The sequence below is a fragment of the Armigeres subalbatus genome, chromosome 2, assembly GCF_024139115.2.
Source record: "Armigeres subalbatus isolate Guangzhou_Male chromosome 2, GZ_Asu_2, whole genome shotgun sequence".
NCBI lineage: Eukaryota > Metazoa > Arthropoda > Insecta > Diptera > Culicidae > Armigeres > Armigeres subalbatus.
Window position 1 is genome coordinate 100,628,627 of NC_085140.1, and position 27,816 is coordinate 100,656,442.

The following is a 27,816-nucleotide window of genomic DNA, read 5'->3' on the forward strand; positions in this document are numbered from 1 at the left end:
CCAAAAGGTCCAATGTGAACTTTAAGCAACTTCAAGTTCTAAAGGTGCTCTCTAGCAACTACAATGTAGAATAAAGGCTTCCTAATAGCGTCATAAAAACTTCGAACATAAAAGTTCCTAACAAGTTCAATGCGAACCTTCTAAGCGACTTCTATGTTTTCAAACGTTCAACTAAAATTTTCATGCAAAACCTAATAAGAAAAATAGTTTATACATAGTCATTTTATCAAAGTTTATTCAAAAGTTTAGGCCAAAATTGATTTTTCATATTATATTTATTTAACGCAATCATAAGAAAAATAAGGATGAAGTGAGATTCGAACACGCATACTTCGTATTACAGCCGCAATTGCTAACCACTACACTATCGAGGTGTTGTGATCTGTAGATGCAAAGACTATACTTTAAATTTCATCATTATAAGGACCGCGAGATAAGGTCTATTTTATTCCTTCAGGTACGCGAAGTACCAAGCCAATGGTACGCTTTACCGAGCATTTGCCGTGCTAACAGTGTACATAGGTAAATATGATTATAAAATATACTTTTTATCTTTAATTTGTTCCAGATACAGGCAACACTTCTGGCAGCCCTGCTGTGATCGGCTTGCCATTCGTGTGCATTCGTTATAATTTGATTCGGATGTGAAATTTTCTTATACAGAGCCGAAGCAGTCCAGCAACAAGTGAGTGAGCTGGAGCAGTTAGGGTCGTGTCGCGGAGGAATTCGTGTGTTGTTTTTGCCGTGGAAAAAACGGAAAACTTACTAGTTTGCCCGTCCGGAAAAGTCGGTAGTGGCCGGAAATTGCATCGCGTTCGACGGCTAAAGTTTGATTGTTGAATTCTGTGCGATCCGTTTCCGATTCGGGAGGGTCGAGCTCGAGTGGTAAATTGGACGGTCGTCGTCTGATGGTCGTTCCCGTTCGTCGGTGGTGGTAGTGAGAGTGAGTAAGTGTGGAAGAAGGAAGTGTTGTGTGCGGGTGGGTCGTATACAAGGGGTGAGCAGGAGCGGAAACTTCAATGACGACGAGAGTCGACGGCTGACACGAAGAAGACTACATCAGCAGCGGCAGCATCTGGTGTCAGTGTGTGGAACGAACGGGCGCGGGCAATGATGATGATGATGATTGTGATCAATGGCGGTGATCGCATGAGTGACTAGTTTGCAAAATTTATTTCCAAAAATTAGAGCTCTTTATTTACCTTTGTCGTAGAACAAAGTTGTGTCAAAATGCTATCATTTCACTCTAAAAGCAAACTTTTCATAATAGCCTCGAAGACCAATAGTGTAATATACCAATCGACCCAGGTTGACGAACTAAACAAAGATCTGTACTGCCCATACATTCATATCAGTCCCATGTTTGTTTGATTTCATATATTAAATTTTGTTTTGTTTTTTATACCTATTTTTAGGGTTGTACACCCTAATTCAGCTGGGCGAGGGCTGGGCCTCGTACGTAGTTTTTTTTGTTGGGAAGTAGAACCACTGCGTCCATTGAGTTGAACTTTTGTGGTATAGTGGACAGTTAGTGCTTATTATTGGCAATAAATATTTCTTAACGAAAACTTGCCATTAGTTGAGGTTTATCGACCTTTGCTCTGAAGCATTGTTACACATAGTTTAGCATTGCCATTACTGCCATATTGTTTACATTTTCTCCGCCCATTCTCACTAATAAAGCAAGCGCTAGAAAAATGCGGGCATTTTTGGTTGGTCCAATTACACCTTTTTCTACTCGTGATGCGAGTATTGCCATCCCTGACAAATTATTTGTTCTGGGTACAGCTCTTCGATGAACCTACGCCAAATGGAGTACATATCCTCCTCTCCTCCACTGGATTCGATCCTGGGCCAATCATTTCCAGTCGCCCTGAACGTTGAGCGCCTTCGGGTTCTACTGCAAAAAAAAACATCGTTTGCAAGGACTTCCACGAAGCCTACGGCCTCTTCCGGGTAATCTGCTGAATATTATCTTAGATTAGCGCTTCTCCGACATACAAACAACGTGTCCAGCCCACCGTAGTCTGCCGTGTTGTATAAGCTTAATAATATCCTGCCTTTGCTACACCTGGTATAACTCGTGATTTCTGCGAAGCCACCTTATGGCATTCCTCTGTTTACCGCCGAATATTGTCTGCAGCACCATCCTCGAATGCTCCGAAAGATACACCTTACGCTCGAATACGCACAAACCTACTGCCTGCATATTTCTGACGCTTGCTTTATTAGTGAGTATGTCCGGAGCAAATGTAAAAAACATATGGCAGCTTTTGTGGTTTCTTCGAATAAAACGGACATTTTATTTGAAATGAACATAATAACAATAAAAAATGTGTTCTAGCTTGAACATCCATAACTAACTAACTAAGCGAATCGACCCGAATGACTTGCTAAAGCTTCATGAACATTTTAGGCATTCGTTTTCCTGGTTTCTGTGCGATTGATCAGTGGGCCAAAAACCCACTTTAATTTAACTAGTGTGATACTGCCTTTCTCGCATTTATCCAACATAGTATGTCTCGATACCCCATTTTCTTGATAACATCCGATCGTTATCAAATCCAATAGTGATCAACTAGGCTAATTGCCCCCAGTAAAATTCAAGAAAATCGGTTGAGGACTACTGTATGAAACGTTGGTTTATGTTTTTCCTAGCTATTTCTCATCAATCATTTTTCGGCGAGTGAAGGCAAAGACTAATTTACCAGGGTGTCCGGATGTTGCTGTTGGTTTAATGGACTTTGACCATCTTCGGCAAACAAATCTTCCAGTCAAGTTAACTATAACCTAATAGACATTCATGACTTAGTTAATAGTACAAATATTTTGGATTCTTCTTTATTACCTTTCTCGTACAACAAAGTTTACTCAACTAATTAGTTTGCTAAGCAAACCTACTACCTTCCTCGTCAAAAGAAAAACCAAAAAAATATCAATTTTTTAATTAACAAAAACCTCACAAACTGGAGTCTTCCAAAACTATAGATCGCATTATCAAGAGGATAAATAATTAACCCGAATGCCTTTGACTAAACTAATCTACCTCCGTCGTAAGGGAAAATAGGACAGGCATGTGATCAAGCCAGATGACTGACAATTATCATCAAACCGCTTGTATAAATAATGATGAAGATCGTGTTTGAGCAGCACCAACAAATCTACAGCAAGCAACAGCCAGCGAGCAAGCAGTGCCTTCTGATGAAGTAATGTACGAAACTCGGTGATCATTTCGATGCGATATGATAATTGTGTTAGTGGAGTTTTTTTCTCGATCTCGCTGGTGATTGTTAATTGGGGCTGCTGAGAGCTGCTGGAAGAAAAGATATCTGCTATCGATCGAAGAAAAGAAATAAAGTGTAAAAGTTTGCAGATAATTCCTAAAAACAAGGGCCCCCAAAGTGTTTACATTCTGTTCGGAATCGGCGCATAGCTGAGTAATTGGAAACGTTTGTGTGTCGTGAAAAAATCGATCTAAAATGAATGAAATTGATGCCCTGCGAGCCGAGGCGGAGCAGCTCAAAAATGCAATTCGCGATGCCCGGAAGGCTGCTTGTGACACATCGATTCTTCAGGCCACCAGTCAGCTGGAAGCCGTTGGGCGGATCCAGCTTCGAACACGGCGTACGTTGCGGGGCCATTTGGCCAAGATCTACGCCATGCACTGGGGAAGTGACTCGCGGTACCTGGTGTCTGCGTCACAAGACGGCAAGCTGATAGTATGGGATTCACACACCACCAACAAGGTTCACGCGATTCCACTGCGATCTTCCTGGGTTATGACGTGTGCGTACGCTCCGTCTGGGAATTACGTTGCGTGTGGTGGTCTGGATAACATTTGCTCCATATATAATCTCAAAACTCGCGAAGGTAATGTGCGGATCGCTCGAGAGCTGGGAGGTCACACCGGGTACCTATCGTGCTGCCGATTCTTGGACGATAATCAAATCGTCACCAGCTCCGGTGATATGTCCTGTGCTCTGTGGGACATCGAAACCGGTCAGCAGTCTACGTCCTTCCAAGGTCATACCGGTGACGTGATGGCCCTTTCGTTAGCGTCCCAGAGTAAACTGTTTGTATCGGGGGCGTGCGACGCTACTGCCAAACTGTGGGACATCCGCGAAGGCCAGTGTAAGCAGACATTCCCAGGTCACGAGAGCGACATCAATGCGGTTGCGTTCTTCCCGAGTGGACAGGCTTTCGCTACCGGTTCCGACGATGCAACCTGTCGACTGTTTGACATTCGTGCCGATCAGGAACTGGCAATGTACTCGCATGATAACATCATCTGCGGTATCACGTCGGTGGCGTTCTCCAAATCGGGCCGGCTTCTGTTGGCTGGGTACGATGACTTCAACTGCAACGTGTGGGATACGATGAAGGCGGAACGGGCAGGAATCTTAGCCGGACACGATAACCGAGTGTCGTGCTTAGGAGTGACAGATAATGGAATGGCGGTAGCAACTGGTTCATGGGACTCGTTCCTGCGTGTGTGGAATTAGGTGAGTTCATATTTTTTACATACACTCTAAAATGTAGAAATCACAAAATCCTTTTTAAATAATTTAAATTTCTTTGCTCCAATTTTAATCATAAAAATTTTTAATTATTTTTTTTCGAATTATGATAAACTTTATACGCGACCATTAGATGATTTGATACAGAAATTTGACCATCGCTTATCAGTTCAATGCTATTTTTTATTTATATTAGTTACCTCGACCTAATTATTGACAACGTATAGAATCACGTCTATTTGAATTGGGGGATTTTGCCTGTCACGTTTTGATTGTATTTTGCGTTGTTTAACCCGTTCGTATAGTGATCCGCAGTGTATATGAGGATCGTATGTTAATATTGCACTTCCTATCAACTGAGATTCACTTTAAATGCTTCGCAAAGGAGAATCTCATGACAAATTGATCTGTTTAGTGTTAATGAGTTACAGGATACAACGGCGTCCACAACTATATTCTGTTTCAGCCATAAAGACGATGTTCAGCTCAGTAGTGCCTTCTTCGTACGAGTTGATTTTCCTCTTCTTATTGGCATTACATCCCCCACTGGGACACTGCCGCCTACCATAGTATTTATTCGCATAGCACTTCTACATTTTTAACTGCAAGGTTTCTAAGCCAAGTTACCATGTTTGCATTTGTATTTCATGAGGCTAACCCAATGATACCTTTATGCCCAGGGAAATCGAGAAAATAAAATTTCCAACCCGAAAATTTCCTAGAACGAATCGGGAATCCAGCCACCTTCAGCATGGTCTTGCTTCGTAACCGCGCATCTTACCACACGGCAAAGGAAGGCCTGAGGTGATTAAAATATTTGAATAAATATACCAATCAAATCTATTTAAAATGTAGTGAACGTTAGTGGATCTTTGTTCCGCAAAAAACGTTTTGCCATCTTCTAAAGAATTCCTGCAGAATTTCCGAAGCTATTCTTGGTGAAATCTAGGAATTTATTCGGGAAATAAATTAGGGATTGCTTTGTAAATTCTTTTGAGTATTCGCTCGGAAAATCTTTAGGAATATATTAAAACATATTAAATTTCAAAGCAATTCCTGAAGGAACTTCCAAAGGAATTTCGGGGTCAATTTTTGCAAGGAATTATTCAAAGCAATCACTAACAGAGTGTCCATAAGAATGTTAATTTTTTAAATTATTTCTGGAGGAATTTCCAAGATAAAAACCGTAAAGAATTCCCGGAGGAATTTTAAAACGAATTTCCGGACGATTTTTCGTATGATTTCTTTAAGAAATTCCCGAAAGGGAACCTGAACGGATTTAAAAAAAAAAGTTTGGAGTTATTTGTGAAGGATTTTTGCTAAAAGAATTCTTGAAAGAATAGCCGAAGGATTCCCGAATGGATTTTTCAAAGGAGTTTCTAAAGGTATTCTCGAAATATTTCCAAAGAATTCCTAAAAGCAAAATATCCTGGAAAACTCCTCCAGGTGTTTTCTAAAGTTTTCCTCAAGATACTTCTGAATGAGTTCCTAAAAAATCCCAAAGAATTAAAAAAATATATATCCTAAGCATTTTCCGAAGGTTTCTACAGGAAAGCAGTAATAGAACGCTAGTGGCGCTGTAACCATTGAAATTATTCTGCCAAAATATGCTTGAATAATCTTAATAGCCTATTCAGATTACGATTAGATTATTTATCGTAATAAATATCAAGTTAAAGCGGAGAAAGGAAATTGAATGTATGGGGATGGCATCAGGTTGTTGTTCATCATTATATTTATGATCATAAATGGCGTAATCTGAATACGCTATGACTTGGTCGTTTGACACTTGTAGTACCGGTACCTTGACTGCTAGGTCCAAGCAAACTAGATGTTGGTCACGCGAACAGGTATAAGGACGTTAGGCATAAAGGATATTAGCATTAGAATTGCGCATTTCGCACAGATTCGTAGGTGTTACAAGCCAAGACTATTGTATGAGAGTAACATCACTTTCATCCGTTACCACAGATGTTGATTTGGGACTAATCACTATCTCTTAGATGGAAGTAATGCACTCTCCAATAGTCGAGATCTGTCCTGGCCACGTCTTTCGGTTGTTAACAAGAATCACCTCAGTCTTGTGGTGAGCCAGTTCTAACTTCCTGGATCTCATCCACTCCTCCACAATTGCGATCGAGTGGGCTGCAGTAACACCGGACCCAGTATGGAACCTTGCGGAACCCCTAAGGTTATGTCAACGCACTTCCGACCCGCCTCCGTGTCGTATACCAGTACTCGATTCTGGAAGTAGCTTCCGAGAATCTTGTACAGGTACTCGGGAATTCCAAGATGCAGGAGCGCATCTGCAATAGCTGGCCAATTGGCACTATTGAAAGCATTCCTCACGTCGAGAGTCACTACTGCACAATAGCGAACTCCCCTCCTCTTACGCTGGATAGCTATCTCCGCGGATTTGGTAACCGACAAGATAGCGTCTACGGTCGACTTACCCTTTCGGAAGCCAAACTGGTTACTCGATAGACCTTCCGCACCCTCCGTGCGTATCAACAACCTGTTGAGGATGATCTTCTCGAGCACCTTCCCCGCCGTATCAAGCAGGCGTATTGGTCTATATGCCGACGGATCCCTCTGTCCGCCTTTTCCATGCTTCACACGCTATGTTTAAAGGCAACTATTATGCAAAGTGAATGCACCTCGGATGTTAAGCCGTTAGATCATAGTTTTTGACCTCTAGTTTAAGGATCTGCATCGATTAAAATATTTCATCGGTGAAATTTTGACTTTTTTACTATTTAAGGTAATATTTTTAACCTAAAAACCTTTTCTGATTTTTTAAATTTTTTTGAAACAAGTTATATAAAATCCAACCACTACTTTTTTTTTCCTGATGCTTTAAGAAACATTTTCATATAAAAACATTTTTCATATGATTAAAATAGTAGAAGTTATATTAAAATTACTGCCAGTCCTAAATGTTCTTACAGTTTATTATGAATAGGTCTGTAGCCTTTCTTAGCCGTGCGGTAAGATGCACAGCTACACTGCAAGACCATGCTAAAAGTGGCTAGGTTCGATTCCCGGTCTGGTCTAGAAAATATTCTCACCTTCCCTGGGCATAAAGTATCATCGTAGCCCATGATATACGAATGCGAAAATGGTAGCTTGGACTAGAAACCTCGCAGTTAGTAACTATGGAAGTGCTAAATGAACACTAAGCTCCGAGGCGGCATATGTCAGAGTGGTTGATGTAATGCCAATAAGAAGAAGTATTATTGAATTTAAGAACATAATATCACTCTTTGACATTTCAAATAAAAAAAAATTAAAACTACGAACTAGTTCAAAGTAGTATTTATGTATGTTCTGTATTTCAAACTTGATTGAACCTCAATGGACGTCTGCATTATGTAACCACTGTTATATGCTCCCACCGTGGATAACAGTTTACTTGCATACTGTTCGTGGTTATCTGGCATTTTGTAGTTTTGGTAGATAGTATAGAAATTTCTGTGGATGGCTGTTGCTCCGTATACTTTGGATGTTGTTTGCTCCGTATACTTTGTAAGGCCTCCCTGTGATGCGCTCTATTCAAGAACATGGAATTTCAAAATAAGAAATTTTTCGGTGATTGGTAGCCCGGCTGCTATTCAACTGTAACAAAAATCTCGTATGGCGTCTGAATAGAAGTCCAACAATGTTACACTAAAACAGCAATCAACTACCTGTGGTAGACTCTACAATACCTTGTAATAACCATTGCATTATTTTCTTTTCAAAACACCCCGTTTAACAGTAGCGCCCAGTGAAACCAGCGCCCAGTGAAACCAAGTTGAGCGTGATGAGTTGCGTTGACCTCTGATGTCCAGACTTCAGATTTGTCTGGATGTTTTTTTTGCTACAGGGCCGAAGATTTGGTAGACCAATCCCACCAGCTAATGTAGCGCTGGAGGAGGGGTTTTGTCTAAAATTGTGTCATAGTCTCCTCCTTCCAGAAAATGATTATGAACACAATTGAAATATAATTCCTTGACCTGTTCAGCGTTAAATTCTGTTTCTATGGTAACAAGTGGTGCAGGGTTGCTGTTTTTTTAATAAACACGTATGAGATATGCAGTTACACAAGAATTCGCTATCGAAAAATGAAATATATGTTCGGTGTCAACAGTATTTTTAGTATAACTTCTGCTACTTTCATCATATGAAAATTGTTTTTATATGAAAATTTTCCTTGAAGTGTCAGGAAAAAAATGTGGTGCCTGGATTTTATATAACTTGCTTGAAAAAATTTGAAAAAAATCAGAATAGATTTTTAGGTTAAAAATATCCCCTTAAATGGTAAAAAAGTCAAATTTTCACCGATGAAATATTTCAATCGACACGGATCCTTAAACTAGAGGTCAAAAACTATGACCTAACGGCTTAACATCCGAGGTGCATTCACTTTGCATAATAGTTGCCTTTAAACATAGCGTGCTTCAGGGAAAACTCCCTCGTCCAGGCATCTCTGCATGACAGATCTGAACATCTCGGGAGCCTCAGCAATGGCCGCTTTGATGACCAGGTTCGGAATACCATCCTGTCCTGGCGCCTTACCTACACTAAGGGACTGTGCAATCCCCGCAAGTTCCGCCACAGTTACTCTTCCCTCGTCGGCCACCCTGGCCCCTGGCAGCTTCACAAAGGGAGGCCAGGGACTTGGGTTGTGACGTGACGTGGGAAGAGCCCCGCGATGATCCTCTCCAGCATCTCTGGAGACCGCTCTGTAGGGGCCACCGCCCCATGTGTCTTGGCCATTACGACCCTATAGGCGTCACCCCATGGATTCGCGTTGGCACTTTGACACAGGCCCTCGAAGCAGGCTTTTTTGCTTGATCTAATATCAGTCTTCAGAACGGCTCTTGCAGCCACGAACGCCACCCGTCGTTCAACACGCTCCTCCTCTGTGCGTGCTCGCTGCATCCGCCTCCTTGCCCGTAGGCAGGCGCGGCGCAGGTTCGCAATTGCTTTAGTCCACCAGCAATCCGGTGGCCTCCCATTCCTAGGGTGGACTTTCCTAGGCATGGTGGCATCGCATGCACGCGAGAGTACTGTTACCAGCTGCTCGCCGCTCAGACCGAGAGTATTGTGCTCGCGGCGGAGCGCTTCCTTAAACACCTCGTCGTCGAAGTATGATGTCTTCCACATACGAGGGCTAGTCGATACTGTTGGTCGTATAGTCGATACTGTAGCGAACCGCCAGGTGGTCGCTGTGAGTGTAGCCATCATCTACCCTCCAGTTCGAAATACTAGTTTGGCCAGGGCTCCAGAACGTAACGTCGATAATCGACTCGGCCCGGTTCCAGCTGTAGGTACTTTTGGTACCGACGTTAGCCAAGTCCACATCCAACATGGCCAGTGATTCCAGCAGGATCTGCCCCCGTTGATTCGTGGATCGGCTTCCCCATTCCACGGCCCAAGCGTTGAAGTCCCCCGCTATCACCACCGGCCTACGCCCCATCAAGTTAGCCGTCAAACAATCTAGCATTCGACCGAACTGCTCGATCGACCATCGAGGAGGCGCATAGCAGCTGCAGAAGAAGACCCCGTTGATTTTGGCAATGACGAAGCCCTCGTGTGTCGAAGATATCAACTCTTGGACTGGGTATTTCCCCGTTGTCCATATCGCCGCCATTTTAGACCCATCGGTGACCCAATTACCGTTCCTGGCGGGTACCCGGTAAGGATCTGCTATGATGGCGATATCCGTCCCCCATTCAGTAACTGTCTGACACAGCAGTTGCTGGGCAGCATCACAGTGGTTCAGGTTTAGCTGCGTTACCTGCACTGTGATTTTGCAGCACGCATAAACGCCGGGCACTTCGAACCTCCCATGGGGTGCTTGCTGGAACAGATCAAACAGTTGGGAGGGTTCGTGCAGCATTGTGCCTTATGTATGTCCCTCCAATCCGCAGCGTCGACAGAGCTTGCTTCTGTCAGGGCCTTTACAGTCCTATTGCTTGTGCCCCGGTTCCAGGCACTTGAAGCAAACTTCGGGTTGCTCATATATGCCCACAGGGCATACCGACCACCCCACCTTGACGCTCCCTAACTTGACTACCTTGCACGCGTCCGCTGCAGATAGCCGAACCAATGCTACATGTGTCCCTGCCGGACCTTTCCGTAGCCGAACGACTGCGGTGGACGCCTCCTTCACACTGTCGCCGCAGTGCCGTGACGAGTTCTTCGACTTCGGTGATCTCGTCCAGGTCTTTAACCCTTAGATTCACCTCCGTCGTGAGTGCCCTCACCTTGACCGTCTCGCCTAGGACTTCCTCCGCCAACTTCTTGTAGACGGCGCCCTTTTGCGAGACGCCCCGCTTTAGCTCGAGGATCATCTCGCCCATCCGGATACGTCTTATTCGACGTACGTCGGCGCCGAGTTCACCGAGCTTGACGTCACTTCTCATCGCCTTCAAGACGTCCGAGTACTTAGCCTCGTCCGTTTTGATGACTAGGACATCGCCCCTGGAGCGATTGGCGCCTACCCTAGACTTCTTGCTACCCTCATTCGCCTGGGCCTTCTTTTCGGCCCTTGACGTCTTCGGTTTCCTCTTGTTCTTCACCAGGGTCCAGGAGGCGTCATCCGTCTATAACCTCTACCGGCGGAGCCTGGGAGATGGTTAAGTGACCCACGCTGGCGCTGCGCACTGAGCTGCCGACTATTGCCTCTGGCCTCCTAGGCGGAGACCTGAACAACGCACCTCTTGCGAAGGGGTTGTCGCCTACACTACTACCACTAATTGAAGAATTGACTTGGTTTTCAATTTTGGTCCCACGAGTTGCTCGGGAAAATAGGTCCACCACGCCAGAGCCCAGCATGACGCGGTAAGGGACAATTACTGTGGAGGGTGCCCAGGTACCCCACAGGCTCTGTTAAAGGCCTAGCTCATCATTTCACCCCCCTGGCATCCCCTCGGCACGGGTCCGCAGTCCGCACCCACTCACTCTAGCTGATGTCAGAAGGACAACAGTGCCCAGGCTGCACTACCAGCTAAGTACGCAACCCTTAGCTGGCGGTCAATTGTCATCGGAAGACCCGTGGAAGCGTGAGATTGGAACTTGTGAGGACCAGAGCTGTGTAGGTCGCTCCTTCCCAGATGTCAACTCACCATTTCGCAGCCCTACGTATGTATGTATGTGTGTGTGTGTGTGTGTGTGTGTGTGTGTGTGTGTGTGTGTGTGTGTGTGTGTGTGTGTGTGTGTGTGTGTGTAAAATTTTGTAGACAAACTTTTTGGAACTTAGCATTACCCGATTTACTCGCAACAAGTTGCATTCGACGGGGAATGCGGTCCCATTGTTTGCTATTGAAAATTGGCCCGATCGGACATTGCATTTCAAAATTATCCCCACTTGGAAAAAAATTTCAAAATCAAAAAAAAAAATTTCAAGAATGATGGGAATGCATAGTAATTAATGCAAAAACATGCAAAATGATAGAATATATGCGATCTATTCCCCTAAAGTGCTTTTTTGACCTTTCTTATGTGATTTTTTCAGTACATTTTACGATGCACGAGAAAGGCATCATCGCCGCTAGGTGGATTAATCTGTTTTTTTTTTTAATTCTGGTCTAACAGGAATATATTTTTTTAAAACAATTTTGTTTTTTTTTTCTATTTGGTATAATCAATAAACGCTTTGTAAACATTTGATTAATTAGGCTGGATGTACCAGTCGTGGCCATAGCACCAGTTGTCGCACTAGTGCTTTATATGCCAAATGGCTAATCAAATCACCACAAAACAAGTGGTCCCTATTTGGCCAATTCCATAAGAAAACAATGGGATTTGCCAAATAAGGAACCAAAATTAAGAATAGTGCCACAACTGGTGCATGCGTTCCTATTATGGATTAATCAATTTTGAGGATTAGGGTAATTCGCCAAATGTTGAACGACTAATTTCTTCGCCCAATGTTGAACGCACATGCATTTCTTATGGGAGTTCAACAATAGGCGACAAAATTAGCCGTTCAACATTTGGCGGTTTCCCCTATAACCAATTTTATTGTGGTTTTCACAGCTGTTCTAAGGAGCAGGAAATAAAACCTATCGCTTGATATATAAAGTCGACCCGCATGCCTTTTACTTATTAAAAAAAAAAACAGTTGTTCTTATGTATGGCGACAATTGGTACACCCACCCTAATGGCAATGGAAGTGATTGGCATTAAAATTCTGAAAAATCCATTTTATTTGGACTTGACATTTTGCAACGCCAAGTTTGATACTTTGCCGAAAAAAATATAAAAGAAGACATGCGATGCAAGGCGGAGTAAGTAAATATTTTTGTGGTACATGAAAATTTACTATTTTCCGATTTTAAAATTTTCTGGGGAGGGCCACAAGTGGGTCTGGGGAGGGCCAGCCCCCCCTGCCCCCCTTATTTACGCCAATTCTACGTCTACATATATAGCTGTATATGTAGACGAGGAATCAGAAAGAATAAATTTTGGCTGTTACGCTCTTTTCAATTGTTGGTCTAGAAATCTCTTAACACACGTCTGTTCAAAGAACTCTGCAAAGAAATAAATGAAGATCACGAAGACCTTCTTTTCAACACTGCGGTACGTTGGTTAACAAAATGTAATGTTTTGAACTTAGGGATGATAATAAAATTTGCCTACGAAGTCAGTATAAAAATGATTTTTTTTTTGCCAATCTCAATAAAGAAAGATGGTAGAAAAGTCTAGCTTACCTATCAGACATTTCCCAAGCAATCAAAAAGTGCTTTAAAAGTACGTTTTTCGCTTAATAAGCTTGACTGAGCTGATAAAGCAAAAAGCGTACTTTTGAAGGAACTTTTGGTTACTTGGGTTTTGATCATTGAACTTGTAGCTACAGGATAGGAAAACCAATCTGATTCAGTTCAAAGACAATGTAGATCTCAAATTGAAGATTATGGATCAATTTGTTATTTTATTGAGCTGGCTCAAGCAGGCAATTCATTAGTTTTCGTTTTCGTTTACATTGGACGTGGTTAGCCTTCCCCTGAAATTCTGAAATAACATTTGGACATACTGAATGGATCATCATCTCGTGAGTTATTCGGTAAAAACAATCGAGCCAGTTGTAATGTGCAATATACGAATCGTACCTCAAAGTTGCGTAACAAGCTTTGAAGATTCTACGTTTGCTTATACCATCATACCTATGCGAGAATGGATTTTCAAACCAATGGTAGAAACAGGTTGGAAATCGAGGCCAATTTGATATTTCTTTTTTTTTTTTTTCCCTGTTGGGTATTTTAATCACTGCGACCATTTGTTAGATCTATTGTGATATATGCCCCATTTCATATAGCTTTGTCAAGTGGACGCATCATTGCTATGTAGAGCAATTGCATCACCTTGACTACCAGCGTCTTCCCAATACGGTATTATGGTTCTGATGAATCGCACTACCAAATTGGGACTTGTTCTCCAAACTTCAGAGGGTTCTATCAGCCCCTGTTGAAGAACTGTAATCTTTTTCTAAAATTGCCGGACAATGGCATAACAGATGTTCCGAGTCTTCCACATGTATACCGCAGAAGCGACATACATCATCTTGAAGTTTTCCTAGCAGCTTCAAGTGATAACGGCTCAGGCAATGGCCTGTTACAAGACCTGTATATGTGTTAAGATCTTTTTTGAAAGATCTAAGATTTTGCGAGTGATAAATACGTTTGGTGTGATGAAACGTTTAGACTGCCTCGCAATCAAGGTGTTCTTCCAAATGTCCTCTATTTTTGAATGTTCCCAAGATTTCAGTTCCATTCTAAGAGAACACGCAGATACACCACAAAAAGGTTCTGGACCTATGAATTGTCGAGATAAACCAAGTCTTGCCAGCATATCAGCTTGTTCGTTGCCTTCAATGCCACAATGACCAGGAACCCAATATAGGTTCACTTTGTTACGACTACCCAAGGTTTGGAGTGACTGAACACATTCCCAAACGAGTTTAGATGTGCATCTTGCTGATTTCAGAGCATTCAATGCTGCTTGACTATCAGACATTATGCAAATATTTGAATGCCTGTAATTTCGACGTATGCATAAATTAGAGCATTCAAGAATAGCCTGAACTTCAGCTTGGAAAACAGATGGCCACTTTCCCATGGGAATCGAAATATTCGTCCCTGGGCCAGTCACGCCTGCTCCAACTTGATTGTTCAGTTTTGAACCATCGGTGTAAAACACAATCGATCCTGAACGAAGATTTGGTCCACCATTTGTCCATGTGCTTCGCTCAAGATTAATTACATCAAAACATCGATAAAAGTTGTATCTTCTTCTCATCCAATCATCGTTGTTTGTGATCAGTGAGTTGATACTTATTTTGTTTAGAATACTAAGATGTCCTGTTAGGTCACCTTCGAAGAGGTTTGAATCTCTTTTGATCTTCAAAGCACTCTTCTCTGCTTCTAATTGAATAAATTGATCCAATGGTAGCACGTGGAGCAAAGCATCTAGTGCTGTGTTCGGCGTGCTTCTTATCGCACCAGTTATTGAAAGAGTATCTAATCTTTGAAGTTTTCCCAACTTCTTCTGTACCACCCTTTCTTTTGTTTTTGGCCACCATACTAATGCGGCATATGATATTCGGGGTTTCACAATCGCCGTATAAATCCATTGAATCATTTTTGGCTTAAGTCCCCACTTTTTACCGAACGTCGCCTTACTTATCCATAAAGCATTTGTAGCTTTGCTTAATGCTTCTTCAAGATGTAAGTTCCAATTCAGCTTACTGTCAAGTCGAACGCCAAGATGCTTGACTGAGTTTGAATGTTTCAAATCTGCTCCTTTCAGTTTTAATGTAGGTAAAGAATAATTTCTTCTCCTTGTAAACGCCACTAGTGTGGCCTTTGAAGGGTTTATGTTTAATCCTTCGTTTTCACACCATAATGTGATGAAATTTAGGGCAATTTGCATTCTATTAGAAATAACACAGTCATATTTTCCTCTCACCAATATAACTATATCATCTGCGAAGCCAATTATCTCGAAGCCTCGAGCCTCCAGTTGTTTGAGAAGATCGTCAACGATTAAAGACCACAATAGAGGTGATAGTACGCCTCCTTGAGGGCACCCTTTTACTGCTCTCACACTAATTGATGAGCTTCCAAGGTTTGCCGATATTTCTCGTTTTGATAACATCTCGCCAATCCAGTCAACAATGCATACATCGAAACCTCGTTTCAACATAGCATTCTTCATTGAACTGTGAGATGTGTTATCGAATGCTCCTTCAATGTCGAGGAACGCTGCAAGTGAAATTTCTTTTGCTGCAAAAGATCTTTCCAACTTTGTAACTAACTTGTGAAGCGCTGTTACTGAAGATTTACCCTCCTGATATGCAAACTGATTTTTGCTCAGAGGACTATTCGTTAAATAAGATGATTTTATGTGCTCATCTATTAGTTTTTCCATTATTTTTAGTATAATGGACGATAAGCTAATTGGTCTGAAGGATTTTGGGGATGATTTATCCTTCTTATTAGCTTTTGGGATAAATGTGACACGCACTCCCCGCCATGCAGTCGGAATATAGCCTAATATTAAGCTCGATTGGAACATCTTAGTCAGAACGGGTGTTAAGATTGCTTTTCCCTTCTGTAGTAGTACAGGAAAAATTCCATCCCTACCTGGAGATTTGAAGGGTTCAAGTGAATCAATCGCCCATTCAACTTTCTGTTCAGTGAATATTTCATTGGCCAGAATGCCAGCATTGCTCCTGGTGCAAATCATCCCAGTGACTTTATTCGTTTGTTGAATATCTCGCCTGGCTTCATTAACACCAGTTTGCATAACAGATGCATTCTGGTCCTCATGTGAATTGATGATAGAACACGGGAAGTGTGTTTGCATCATTACTTCTAATGTTTCATAAGTTGTCTTGGTAAAGGACCCGTCATCTTTTTTAATAGTCCCAAGACCATTTGTGTGATCTTTAGCAAGGACTTTCTGCAATCTAGCAGCTACTGGAGTACTTTCAATGTTTTCACAAGTGTGTATCCAATTTATCCTTTTAGATCTTCGAATTTCTCTATTGTAAGCAGTTAGGGATTCTTTGTATTGTTCCCACTGTTGTGTACGTTTAGCCCGGTTAAAGAGTTTCCGGGTTTTTTTCTTTTGTAAATTGGTATTCCACCAAGATACGTCTCTATTTGAAGAACGTTTCTTAGCAGCGCAGCTGACTTGAAAAGCTTTCAGTATCAAGCAAGAAAGTTGCTTAGAACTTTTTTCAAGTCCATGACTAGTATTTAATGAGGTGCTTAAGTTTTCCGCCTCACTAGCCAAGTTTGAGATATAATATTCCCAGTTAGTTTTCCTGGGATTTCTTTTGGTTTCTATGAGTTGATTTCCAGCCTCATATTCAAATAATATGTGCATGTGATCAGATAGAGATATTTCTTCTGATACATGCCAATTTTTGATTTTTTCCGAAAGTGTATGACTACACAAGGTTAAATCAAGAACTTCTTGCCTGATGGCATTTGAGAAAGTGGGTTTGTTCCCCCTGTTACATATATCTACATCATTTTTGCAATATAGTCGAACAGGTTTTCACCTCTTTGTTGATATCCGAACTAGCCCAAATAGTGTGATGAGCGTTTGCGTCACAACCGATAATGAAAGCTTTATTTTGCTTCCTGCAATATGAAATAAAAGCAGCTACTTCTGGTGGAGGCACATCGTCAGCATCTCCCGGAAAGTATGCTGAGGCGACAAATATTTCCGTTTTTCCACGAATTGTCGGTACCTCCATCATAACCGCAACAATATCTCGTTCAATAAACTCTGTAATTGGAAGCACTTTTGTTCTTCCATTCACCAAAATTGCAGCCCTGGGAGGTTGCTGTCCTGTTTTGTAAAATACTTTAGAAGTATTTGTAGGAATTCCCAATATTCTACTATTGTTCGTCCATGGCTCCTGAATTAACGCGATATCCAGTTTGCTCTCAGCAAATCTCTTACAAAGTACAGCTGTTGCTCCCTTTGCATGATGTAGATTCACTTGAATGAACTTGATTTTGCTATTTTGCATTTTTGTTATTTGGATATAAAACTAGCATAATTTGTAGTATGGCCAGAGATATTGGGGTTTTCCCCGTAATTGCGTACTCTTCAAAGTCCTGGGATATTTTTGTTCTGATTTACGAATCATTACATCATCACCAGTATCTTTAAATGTTTTGCTTAATCACGGTTAGCCCTATACTCTGGTCTTCCACTATCAATTTTATAGCTGATTCATTCCCAAAAATTTTATTATTATATAACATTGAATACACCACAATATAATAAAATATATAAAAATAAATAAATAAATAAGTATATAAATAAAAATAAATTATATGACAAAATTACAATAAGTAAATAATAAACTATAAAAATAAAACCAAAAAAAACAGGCTTAAATAAATAAGCAAGTGTCAAAGCAAACTAAAGGTAAAGTCAGATGGATGGTAAAATATAATAGTGATGTATTAAAAGTTATATTAATACCGGCATGAAGCTTTTATGATATTAACAGACACACAAAATTATCGGACACGCTACCTTGTAAGCTGGTGTGCTTGTATTTGAAGTACAAAAGGCACTGCTCGAAAATTTAATATTTGAATTAGAGAAGATAATGAAATAAATATACTTAAAATATACTTCTTGATTTCAGCAAAACATATTAAAAGGGCTGCCAATGGACTGGACTGATTGTCAATGGGGGCGTGACACTGAAAAGGTTAGGAACCACTGACTTATAGGTTCCCACTTCATAAGCGCAGATTGTGCCTGGGCGCTATATAGTAGGAAGCCATCTCCGCGATGCCGGGGAGCGTGTTCACCTCGTAAACCAGAGTATAGTAGAATTTGTCCCGACGGCATTCTGTGTTCTCCAAAGCTTGGACAACGGATTTCACTCAGTCCCAGGATCTCAAGCTTCATGTGGCGTGCCTCATTGGCAAGTTGTGCCAATTTACTCTGCTGGGCTAGGGTTAAAACGTTCCATGTCCCTATTCGTGTCCGTTGTTTTGCGCTAAGAGTCGTTGCCGTAAAATCAGTCCGTATTCTTTCATTATCGGATTTTCGAACAAATTGATGTTTCGGGAGCAGTAGGTTGTTCGCCCAAGGTTCCCTATTCACCGACTTTCATGTCGCGGAAGGTTAACAAGTCACGGAACACTATTTTCTTCATTTTTGCCTTTCTCGTACAACAAAGTTGTACCGAAAGGCTATCATTTTACTCCAAAATCGAACTTTTTATAGAAGTCTCGGAGACTCATGATGTTATATACCAATCGACTCAGCTCGTCGAACTGAACAAATGTCTGTCTGTCCGTGTGTATGTGTGTGTGTGTGCACACGAAAACCGAAAAACATTAGCCACTTTTTCATATAGTAATTCTTAACCGATTTTCTCGCAACAAGTTGCATTCGACAGGGGACAAAGCGGGTGTCTACTACCTGAAAAAACCCGGAAAACCTGGAATTATCAGGGAATTTTTCCGCACCTGGAAAAATCCTGGAATTATCAGGGAATTCCTGGCACAATCAGGGAGATTGTAAACCTGTGGTTAAACCTGAATCAGAGCATGTACCTCAGAGTTATACCCAAGACACGCAATTACCGCGTCAAGTATCTTCCACCACGGCATCGTCACTTGGACAATCCACGATGAATTCCTTTGCCCTTAAGAATCAAGTCACGGAAGCAGAAATCACGTGGTGCATGAATACGGTCATGAGTCATAAATCATTGCGTTCCTCCGAAAAGGACGTATGTATAATGAGCCGCATATTTCCAGACAGTGACATTGCAAAGAAGATGCAGCTAAAAAAGGACAAACTAGGATACATAATCATGTTTGGTATTGCACCATTCTTCAAAACAGAGCTGATAGATCACCTGAAAAAAGTAAGTTTTCTAGTAATTGGATTTGATGAGCCACTAAATAAAATTACCAAAAAACAACAAATGGACATGAAAGTACGCTACTGGGACGAAGCTTCCAATTTGACCGTAACCAAATATTAGACATCTGAGTTTCTTGGTCGTTCAAGGGCGACAGATCTTCTTTCGTCTTTTAAGAAGAGCTTAAACGACTTACTATTAGAGAGGATTCTCCAGGTGTCAATGGACGGCCCTAATGTCAACTGGGCTTTTCTAAAAGAGCTGAATTTGGATATGAAAGAACATACAGCGAAGCTCTTGGAACTTGGCAGTTGTGGCCTGCACATCGTTCACGGTGCTTTTAAAGATGGTGCACGTGCTGCCGATTGTAGTATCGAAACTTTTTTGTGTCTATAACTTATTTAAAGATGTTCCATTATATACTGAGTACTCATCTAGCTCGGTTTTTCCACTAAAATTTTGCGGTCATCGCTGGCTTGAAAACGCAGTGGTTGCACAACGAGGAATGGAAGTAGTCGCTTCCATCAACAAGTTCGTTGACGGCGTACGACGTGATAAGGCTGTTCCCACATGTAAATCCTTCCGTGACGTAACGAATGCACTATCTGACCCTTTGTTACTACCAAAGCTGGCCTTCTTCAAATCAGTAGCTGGTGAGCTGGAACCATTTCTAAGAGATTACCAGACCGATGAACCTATGGTTCCATTCTTATATTCTGATTTGTCTCGTACGGTGCTGAATCTGGCGGAGCGATTCATGAAACCAGAGAGTATGCAAAAGCTTTCTACTTTAACTTTGGAGGCTGTTAACGACAGTAAAAATCATTTAACCGTCAAGAATGTCGTCGTTGGTTTCGATGTCAAAAAGGAGCTCGGCAAATTGCGGAACACCAAGGAGAAGGATGTCTTACAATTTCGCGATAAATGCCGAACTTCTTTGAAGTCAATCGTCTGCAAGTTGTTGATCAGATCGCCGCTAACATATTCGCTCACCAAAGCATGCTCGTCGATCGATCCAGGTCTGATCATCTCAGACAAGGATCTAGCAAAGAAACGTATGGATAAACTTCTATTCATACTTACTAACCACGGACAAATTAGCGGGGTTCTGGCAGATAAGACAAACAGGCACGATCGATTGTACTAAAATGCGGCTCGTTTGAGAACTACAATCGAAAGAAAACCCGCGTAGATGTGTTGTGGCGAGATCTGCTAAATGATGAAAACAAAGAACTATCTACAATTATTAAAATTGTAAGCTGTTTATCTCATGGTAACTCGGCTGTAGAGAGGGGGTTTTCTGTAAACGCTGAATGTGAATACCTATTCGACAACATGCGGGAGGAATCGGTGATTGCACGCCGAACAGTATATGACGCGATTGCAGCAAAAGGTGGTATGGAAAATGTGGAAATTTCAAAATCTCTAATCTTGAGGGCTAAAAATGACCATTCGCTATACGTAGAAGAAATAAATCGTCGGAAGAAAGAGAAGGCTGATTAGCAAACCGAAACATCGCACAAAATGCAACGGAACAGGTAACCATTTTTAGTTCAGAAGTAGGAAATTAATTTCTTGGCAATTAATTATTGGGACAAATAATTTACTCAGAAAAAATATTTAAACAAAGTTTCACGTAATATTTCCAATGACGGTTTAACATCTAATAAAACAAAATATTGCGTAGGCAGAAGTCATCGCCACATGCTTGGCGTACAGTCAAATTGCAGCTAAATATGTGTTTCTCCGGCACACCACACCAGATCACATAGAAAGCTTTTCCCAGTTGTACGATTTATAATGAAGAACCAACAGCAGCGCTGCCAGAAGTCAAATTTAATGTTTTGCGCCATGACAAATGGTTTGAAATGATTTTCTTCTTGGTATACTCACTCGTTCTCCGCGCCCAGAGAACCAGCGTGAGCGTTGCCAGCTTTCTCCGTTTCTTCATATCATCCTCTTTCGCATGCGAAGCAAGATCTTCTATGCTGCGCAGGAGTCCAAACCGTTCGACGCGCTGCGAGAACAATCAACGACGCGACGTACTTTCGATTAGACTCGGTCGAAGTATCGGGCTGTGCTTCGCCGAAAGGCGCGCGCACGCTTTCGTTCTCATATCATACTCCGATGATTGGGAACAGTTTGTTTTTCTCTTTTCTCCTGATGAATATGCATCAAAAACAATATTGAATTAATGTTTGATTTTTCAAAAGAGACATCAAATAATGCTTTTTTACGAATACTCAGAATCAATCAATATAATATTATCAATATTAATAAGAAAACTAAATTCACTAAATTTGAAAAATTAAATAACTGGAAAACATTTCTTCTAAATGTGACTCATTGGTCGTCACAATCTGGGGTCGCATCAAACAATTATACTAATAATGGTTAATAACATTTCTTTCATAGCAACAAAATATGTAAGAGTTTAAATATTAGCGGCGATAAGTCCCGTGTACTCGGACGACTTGCGAGAGTATAAAATTTTAAGTGCATCCTAATTTAAAAGATTTTTGGAACAAAAGAGATTAATAAGTTGTTTATTGTTTTGTAAATCCTTTCTACATGATTTTTTCTCTTCTCTAATATTTGGTTGAGTTGTACAAGAAAAGATAGTAATATTAGATTAAACGCACAACTTTCATTCGAAACCACTCAGCTTGATACATTATTTTAGCAGGGTGGTAGAACAGGCGTACCAAAAGTCCACGAGACGCCCCTGCGAAAAGCTGAGGCAAGAGCCTTCCATTCAAAAAATCCAAAATATTAGAAGATGCTCAACGAGAAGCGGCCAAACTGGAAGAGGGAATTAAACTCTTGAAGAAGAAGTGATGAAATACATATTTTTTGTTTAATAAAATCATTTGAAAAATGTTTTTTGATATATTTGCTTGATTATTTAGCTCCTGAAATCTATATATAACATATTTATTTCCACCTGGAAATTATTGTAAATCACCTGGAAAAAACCTGGAAAAATCAGGGAATTTTGTTTTTTACAGTTGAGTAGACACCCTGAATAACCCTTCAAAAAATGTCCACAGCGAAAAAAAAAAATTCAATTTTTTTGGACATTTTTTTTTGTTTTTTCCCAATATAGCATGCATAAAATAGCAAACAACCATATACATATTGCCGGAATGGGCTCGATGAGTATTAGGCAGAAATCGATGTTTGGCGCCATTTTTGAATTCAAGATGGCCGACTTCCGGTTTGATAAAATCATTCCAAGAATTCCTCCGGGAGTTTTTTTTTTCCTGTTCGGGTGTGCCACTGCGACCAGTTATTAGATCTATTGTAGCGTTACCCGTATCCTTAGTGTTTAAGTGCATGTCGAATTACTCCATTACTATTGATAAGCAATGCAGTATCGGTTTCGATACAGTTGTTGTTTTGTTTTCTCAAGAGCACCATGACAAGGTCCCGCTATTTAGACCCTTCACAGAGAGCAATCCCATTGAAGGCGCACCCCTTATCAATAGGAAATCAATCCTGTCTTGAGAAAACAGAACAGTAATACTGTTTTTGGCCATGCATCGGAGCCCTAGCCACATCCTTGTCTTGCTTCTAGAATATCACCAGTAAAACTCTTAAAACCCGGGATTTAGCTCTGTCTGCAAGACCATTTCAAGCAAGAGAATTTGTTCAGTAATAAGAACTTCCGTGTGTTCCTCTCACTACCATTATTCACCAGTTCAAGAAGAGTTAGTACGTATTTAAACCCCTAACTCGATTTTTCCAGCAGTCAGTTCAGCCTAGGGATGGGTACCGAGGTTTTTTAACTAATTGCTTGAAAAGTTGTTTCCGCTGCATACAGTTTAGCCTCAAACCAGAGGAATTCGAGTCCTTCAACTGTCTGCAAGGTAACATTAATTATGTTTTATTTCTGAGACTGCTGTTGGTAGCGAGGACTAAATACGATGAATCCTTAATTACCACAACTTATTGCCCTAGCTAGAAAAACGAATTAGGCTAGGGCTCTGTTTGGTAGATCTTACACCGCAACACACTACGTCAAAGTGATCTACCGTGTTACGGGCAGTTCCTCCGAGTGCTCTTCAAAGAAATTCCTCTTGAAATTCCTTAAACGAATTTATCAATAAGTTCCTCAAAGGAATTACTCCGGAAGTTCCTGAAAGGTTTTGCTCAGGGAGTTATACAAAGGTATTCCTCCGAAAGTTCTTCGAAGGAACCCAACAAACATTGGAAGCTGATAGAGTGCTTATAGCATAGACAAACTTTAAATTAAAAAATTTACGATTGCCGAGAATCCAACAGCCGGAATCTCGGCAATAATTTCGACGATTCTCGACAAAAATTTTACCGAGATTTCGGAAAACTTCATCGGTAATCGTTACCGAGATCTCGGTAAAAAGTCAACTTTGTCGAATTTCGATTAAATTATGAGGAAATTTCGGTAAGAGAATCGCCGAATTTCGGTAAAAAATACCGATATCTCGGCGAAAATGTTGCTGAGGTCGACAAACTAATTTAAGTGTGTAGCATAGAATACAACCCTTGCACAAATCATAGATGGAGTTGCAGTGATAAGCATACCCACGGTCATTGTAAATCTGTCACAATCGACAATTAAGCGGACCTCTGGCCACGTCCTCACAAGTATTTCATACATATAATAGCCCTGTTTGTCTGACCCGTAACGCTGGGTAGACACCTTTACGTGGTGTGTTACGGGGTAAGATCTACCACGGTTACATTGCCAGCTACAGGAAAATCCTGACCCAACGAATACCTTCCTCATTATCCAACTCCGTGGTACTTATGAGGGTGTCGCTAAGTCGGTGCACACAAAAAAAAATCGTTGGTGAAATTAAAAGAATCGTTGGTAAAATTAAGAAAATCAGTTAGTGATAATAATCCTATATAATTATTCTTCAATTTGTCAAATTAAAGTTTTTTTTTGTATCAAAAAGCGTTTGATTTTATTTCATTTTCTAATGTTATTTTATTTTCATATGGCTTTGAATAACTTTATCTCTAGTAGTTTGTTGTATTTCTTTACGTTTTCTGTCATTTTCCACTTCGCCTTTGGTATGTTTTTCCGTACTGCGGCCAACTCTTTTCTTTCTTGGGGCGGCGTAGGTGCGGTTCTGCGGTGCGGCGTCCATTGATCAGCATCGTTAACCAGTCATCCAATATTAAAAATGCTTCCCGTCGGTTGTTCAGAAACGATCGAGGACTTCATGAAGTTGGTTTGCGAAAACTGTGCTTCATTGGAATGGTCATTTTACTGGAAAATTAATGAACAATGTATACTAATCGATCAAATCAAGGTCATCATTTTTGAAAACTCACCTTGTCCATTGGGAATCAGTTCCGGTCGATTAAATAGATGAATTTATTTCGCGCAGCCATTTCACCAAAATGCTCATAAAGGGTGGAAAATACTCGCAAGCTCAGTTGAGCGTTTATTCAGTTGCCAGAAAACTTATTTTTCAATGCAAGTGTTGCCAAATTTTAGGAAAATAGCAAATTCGTTTGAGATCTTTCAAACTTTTAATAGAAAAGTGCCAACATTCAAAATCACAGTTTTCGGTTACAAAATTCGTACTGAGATTGAATGTTTTATTTTCAAATTGATTATTTTACTACTCAAAAATACCAAAACTGATCAACTTTCAAATTAAAAGTACAAACCTCTTAAAAGCACAATTATTTTTTTCTCTGTGTGGCCTCTCGTTAAATAAGTACCCTCATCAACACTTCCTTCCTCTCCCTAGTTACGGTAAAGATAGACGTGGCCAGGAGTAGTAATCCTCATGCTTTTGTTATTTTTGTTTAAGACTGGAATCAAGGATTACTCCCTTCTTGATTTCTGATAGCATTCTAGATAAGGATCTCAAAAGTAAAACATGAGTATCACTAGTGTCCAATCTCCGAATTACACCGTAACAATGCTAATGCTAATATATAATAGCCCTGTTTGTCTGTCCGGTGACTAGCCAACCAGACGCAGCACGCGGGGAAATTCTCACAAAAAAAAAATGACGCTTCATTTTTTTTTTACTATCAGATGCAGAAAACAAAAACAAGATGAAAAAAATCACAGACAACAGACGTTGAAAACTTCAACTAGTTATTTTATAATAGTCCTATCATCTGCTTAAGACAGCGCTCGGAACCGAAACAGCTTTCACAGATGAAGGAGAGAAAGTGAATGGCAAATATATTTATTTGTTTGAATTATTGTTATGTTATATGCAATAAAAATATCTATAAAGTAGCATTGAACTGCGATATCAGAATGTAAGCACTTCCACCAAAAGGAGTTGGAATATATAAAGAAAGTAGCATGGGGTGATATCTTCACAGATATAAAAGGAGCAATTTAGGTACATGTAATTGGAACGAACAACTTACGACACTATATATGGCACAAAAATATGGAGGACCGTTGTAGGAAGTAAAATGAAGTAGAATAGACGATCAGACGATCATCATGTCCGGTTGTCAGCTTAAGCTTTTTCACCTGAAAGCTGATAGAGTGCTTATTAAACCTAAAATAGTTTTCTTCGACTAAAAAACTAACTTAACTTAACTTAATTACTCCGTGATTTCCTCTAAGGAATTCCTCCAGATGTTCTTCATAGGACTTCCTTCGGAAGTTCCTCAAAGGAGTTTCGAATGATGTTCCTCAGAGAAATCCTCCGGTAGTTCGTCATAGGAATTTCTCTGGAAGTTTCTCAAAGGATTTCCTCTGGAAGTTTCTCAAAGGAATTGCTCTGAAAGTTCCTCCAGGAACTCCTCCGAAAGTTTCTCCAGGAATTCTTTCGAAAGTTCCTCCAAGAATTCCTCCGGAAGTTCCTCCAGGAATTTCTCTTTGAGATTTTCCAGGAATTTCTCCGGAAGATATTCTAGGAATTCCTCCAGAAGTTCCTCCGAAGAATTCCTGGAGGAACTTCCGCAAGAATTCCTGGAGGAACTTCCGGAAGAATTCCTGGAGGAAATTCTGGGAAAATTCCTCCAGGAAATCCTCCAGAAGCTCTTCCAATTAAAACTTTTAGCAATTAAAGCTACCGGGTAACTCTAGCTAGATACAAATAAAAAATTCACTGTTACAGTTTCCAGTACACTAATCCGCACTTTCTCTATCGTGTTTTGTTTCAGGACTTGCATCGGCATCTGGAAGGATGAGCGCACAGCACCAAAATTCATCACTAACCAATAGCATCCGATAGCGAAATCAACCACAGAACCAACGAATGAAATGAGGGAGCAGAAGCACATTCACGCGATAGCCATGTTGTACTATTTTTTTCACATTCAAACCCACAGTCGTCCAACCATCAAGTACGGCTCACGCCAGACTGTCGGACAACCGGAACGTCGCTAGTTAGTTAGTCAGTTAAACCGCGCCGCGCGCAACTACCTATTTCCAGCGTCATCAATGGCGTGCAGTAGATCAATGGGGCAGCTTTTTTTCTCTCGTACGTGGAAAAAAGCAACGGCTGCTCGGTGGTGTGTTCTGGAAAAGCAGCTTGAACGCACAATGTTCGCGTAAGCCAAAAGTTTGTTAACAGTGTAGACAGTAAGTGCCTTCAGATTGTTATAAGCACACCCCATTTTTTATTCATCTTTTTTAAAGCCTTTATATACAGCAACACTAAACGGAACCCCCCTAAACACAGTACACGCATACGAGGTTAATTTGGTTATGATGAAAAGCGTAGAAAACAAAATAGTAATATGTCTGAAACGTTGAGGCAAGATTGAAGCAAGTGAATTCAATCCGTACAGCAACGCGGACAGTTATAGGTCTATTATTTAAGAAAGTATCATTTCACTACTTGTTATAATCTGTCATGCTTGTGAAACAGAAACACCTTGATTGGATAGAAAGGAGGAACTTTCAAATTGTATGTTTTCTTCGCCCACCCAAGTTTAGGTTTTATTTTATTTAGAGAGAAACAAATGTCCTATACGTTAATCGACCGGCGTCGGTTCAAATAGACCGTTAGATGGGCACTCGTTTATGAAGGTCAAAGCAACTGTAACTGAGCAGAAAGATTGAAATGGAACGCACAATTTCCAGAAGGCATAAGCTTTGTTTAATTTATTACTTATTTTTTCTAACGAAGAAAACTACTAAAAAGCAAAAATTTTAGCATTAGAAGATAAATTGGGAAATTTATGAAACTTCTACTGTGAGTGACCGAATCATAATAAAAAAACAAATTCGCAATTTTTAAACCATTTAGAAAAAAAAATCATAAATCTAAAAGTCGGAAAACTGGGAAGCGAGAGTGTGACGAAAACTAGATGAAGAAGCTTTTAATTATTTGATAAATATATTTCTAGGTCGGAAAAAGAAGATCGTCAGAGTGCTAATTTGGTTTGCTTGGTAGAAAAAATGAGAAACCGCCTTTATCTATT

The 27,816-nt window shown here is 40.7% G+C and overlaps 1 protein-coding gene across 6 annotated transcripts; it reads left to right on the forward strand.

Moving 5' to 3' along the window:
- Positions 1-653: 653 nt before the first annotated feature.
- Positions 654-27,754, forward strand: LOC134210420 (guanine nucleotide-binding protein subunit beta-1-like). Of its 6 annotated transcripts, none has more exons than XM_062686465.1 (3): positions 654-1,080; positions 3,151-4,502; positions 26,551-27,754. In XM_062686465.1, the coding sequence occupies exon 2, from the start codon at positions 3,480-3,482 to the stop codon at positions 4,500-4,502; it is 1,023 nt and encodes a 340-aa protein (XP_062542449.1). In that variant the 5' UTR covers positions 654-1,080; positions 3,151-3,479; the 3' UTR covers positions 26,551-27,754. The 6 variants fall into 6 exon arrangements, with proteins under 6 accessions (XP_062542449.1, XP_062542450.1, XP_062542452.1 ...); XM_062686466.1 differs by having other exon boundaries at positions 3,168-4,502; XM_062686468.1 differs by having other exon boundaries at positions 654-947; positions 3,136-4,502.
- Positions 27,755-27,816: the final 62 nt, after the last annotated feature.

Bases quoted from the DNA above. Each gene is read 5' to 3' on its own strand.
- LOC134210420 (XM_062686465.1), top strand. From the start codon at position 3,480: ATGAATGAAATTGATGCCCTGCGAGCCGAGGCGGAGCAGCTCAAAAAT.